Source organism: Photinus pyralis, unplaced genomic scaffold, assembly GCF_008802855.1.
Source record: "Photinus pyralis isolate 1611_PpyrPB1 unplaced genomic scaffold, Ppyr1.3 Ppyr1.4_LG1, whole genome shotgun sequence".
Classification (NCBI taxonomy): domain Eukaryota; kingdom Metazoa; phylum Arthropoda; class Insecta; order Coleoptera; family Lampyridae; genus Photinus; species Photinus pyralis.
Genome location: NW_022170249.1, coordinates 67,140,389 through 67,143,518, shown reverse-complemented (window position 1 = coordinate 67,143,518; position 3,130 = coordinate 67,140,389). Strand labels below are relative to the sequence as shown.

The following is a 3,130-nucleotide window of genomic DNA, read 5'->3' as shown; positions in this document are numbered from 1 at the left end:
TATTGTAATACTCCTATCATGCGGACACTCGTGGCTACGCTTCGCGTCGCCACTCGTGCCACAAGATAGTTGTATTACAATAGGTCGCATTGTAACACTTCTAACACTTCAATATACTATTAACATACTAAATTCAATTCCGCCAACGCTAAGACCACACTCACCTTTAAAATATATGGTACATTGCGTAACTTTAGGTACCCTCTAATTAAAGTTGAGGATTTATATGAGTAAACTTTGATGATTTGGGTGGAAATCTAAATGTTTCAATAACAAAGTATAGTTATCATGTTTGTTTTTGATTGTAAAAATGTGACAAATTGTTTAAACAATTAAACGTACCGCTCAGTTTAGTGTAATGAGCCGTATGATATGAAGCAGGTCGATATGTATAAAATCAATTTAAACTATTAATACTACATTATTTAAGCCCATTTTGCCTTTGTTTAAAAATGTAAAGGTTATCGGTAATGAATTGAGACGTAAAAAGTCTTATTTCTCTTTTACAGTCCATTAAATTGTGATGTTATTTAAGTGTTAAAATATTGAACCTTAAATACAGTGTCCTTAAGGGCCAAGTTCTCAACAACATAAATAATAAAAATATAATAAAAAGCTATGCTGTAAGGTACATGCCTTTGAAATAGTTTAATGTTTTTCCCTGTATCGTAAATCGTATCACATTTTTACATTACATTAAGACTTTGAGGATGTATGAAATCGCATGCAAGAACCACGTTTACTTTTAGTATGGATTGATTTAACATTTCCCTAACCTTTCGTGCAATGTTATTAAACGCCCTATCCAAAAATATTAAAGGATCCTTGTATATCGTATTTACAATAATACCGGTAAGTAGTCGACTCTGAAAGCAAGAATTTAAAGTTTGCCAGATTAGGGCACGAGATTTGGGACCGTTGTTACTAGAAGGACTGTTAGTAGCGGTATCACTTATTCCACAACCCCCTTTTTTCCGGAAACCTTTTTTAATTGTTGAAGTAACCTAACCAGATAAAATTTCAAAATTCCTAGATTACTTTCTAAAGTACCTACTGGTGTTCTCTAGGCGATTGTCTAAATGAATTCTATTATTGATTGCATTTTGTATCAATGAAATATTTGTCCTTAATATCGAAATATGTCTCAACATTTCCGGTTTATTTTTTAATAATGCAACAGCTTTTCGGGTCAGCTTAACTATTTCACTACTAAGAATTGCAACGGATGTAGACTCCATTATCACTACTTACAGGAATTGTCTATCTAAAGAACTATTGTTTTCTCGGAAAAAAGATATGTGAGTACTGATATCCTTGTCATAGACACCTCGCGTACGTACAATCGACACTGTTGATGGTGTATTGCGCTCGCACGACGTGCTATACTAGCCGCGGGGGGATTTGAAGATGCAAGTAATGTTGGTATCGTCACCCTCACCTTATATAGACCAGGTGTTCAGGGTCAAATATGCGCAAGAGTTCATGCCGCTGCACCTGGTTTATCCCAGAATCATACGATCTAACTTTCTCACTCATTAACGCAATCTCTCCTTAGTTTTCCGCAAACCATTACAACAATTTTACAATATATACTGAAAATTTTCCCCACTAATTACTAGTTAGCATCGAGCTATTATAATGGCATCACTAACTAAAAAACTAACGAAAAAGTTAAACCGCGCGCCCAAAGCCCCTAAAGTTCCCAAAGTGCAAATTCTACAGTCGATGCTAATAAAAGCACCGACTACGTCGTCGACGAAGACGTGCACCACCACCGAAAAACCGCCGCCAAAGCCATCTGGGGTGTTAACCCAGATGGATCCGGTTCCGCCGCCCCAGGGATTACCACTCTTGGACGATAATCTGAGTGTAATAACAATACACTCAGATAATTCGACATTTGCGTAAGTATACAATATTTATTTATTTATATATTTTTTTTAAGTTATTTTTTCCTTCTTTCTCGTTATGTTAAAAATTTGATTGATTTTTTTTTTTACAGAACCGGGAATATGGGCGAAAATTTCGAGCTGGATATGCTTCTGGCTCAGTTGGAAGGGGATCCGGCGGCAGATTTTCTTTTCGAGCCAGCTCGGTAAGTAAAAATGGATTTTTTATTTTCTAGGCGCTAACGATAAAATTCTCTAATTTCAGCATAGTACCGACGCCCACCTTGAGCGCCGAGGCCATGCGGTCGCCTATACCGCCACCACAGCTACCACCACTACAGCTACATCTTCCACCGCCGCCACCACCACCCCTACCAGCAGCAACACCGGCTCCTGCTCCTCCTACACCGGCAGAATCCGGCCGTGAAGCGGGAAAAAAACGATCGTAAGTTTATGTCATAAAATACTAATCGAACTCAATCGTAACAAATTATTTTTTATTGATTACAGTCACAGCCATGACCACGCCTCTTCGACGAGCGGAATCAAAAAAAGGGGGAAAAATTTGGGGGATATGATGCATATGGTCGACCTGGAGGAGGGGTACCGCCCCGAAAGACCATCACCGCCACAACCACTTCAGTCGTCACAACAAGAGGGGGGGTCGCTTCAACCAAAGACCCCCAGGGAGCTAGCCCTAACCACCTACAGCAGCTTAAAGCAAATGGAGCCGGTGTACCGGGCCAAGCTGCTGGAGGCGCGAGTGAAGACGGCTGAGTTGGAGCGGCAGCTAGAGGCGGCAAAGGCGGACGAAAAGCGTCTGGAAAAGGATGAGGTGTACATAGGGGAGTTTTTGAAATTTCTTAAATGCAGAAAATAGGTGTTTCTGTTTTGTATATATAGATTGAAGTAGGTAATAAATAGTAAATAGGTTTTTTTTGTATATATCTAGATTTAAGTAATAAATAGCAAATACACATAAACTCTTCTTTTTTTACTTGGTGGTGGTGGTGTAGTCATGAATCATGGGCAAGAAAAAAGATGTCTGTGTGAAAACATTTAGATAGAAAAAATACTTATAGCGTAATCTGTTAGGCTATGCAGCCCAAAATGCAGGAGACCGCATGTATAGTTGCATAAGCGCACTTGAAGCAAGACCGCGTATTACGTTCAAAAATTTCGCGGTCCACGGATTAAAAAAATTCGTAGGTTCTAATCAGTTTCAAATGTGATCGCATATA

General features: G+C 38.9%; 1 protein-coding gene across 1 annotated transcript; it reads left to right on the top strand.

Moving 5' to 3' along the window:
• Positions 1-766: 766 nt before the first annotated feature.
• LOC116159238 (arp2/3 complex-activating protein rickA-like) lies at positions 767-2,889 on the top strand. Its single transcript, XM_031472181.1, has 4 exons — positions 767-1,904; positions 2,003-2,095; positions 2,155-2,334; positions 2,400-2,889. Exons 1-4 carry the CDS (start codon positions 1,639-1,641, stop codon positions 2,767-2,769), a joined length of 909 nt encoding a protein of 302 aa, XP_031328041.1. The 5' UTR covers positions 767-1,638; the 3' UTR covers positions 2,770-2,889.
• The last annotated feature ends 241 nt before the right edge of the window (positions 2,890-3,130 follow it).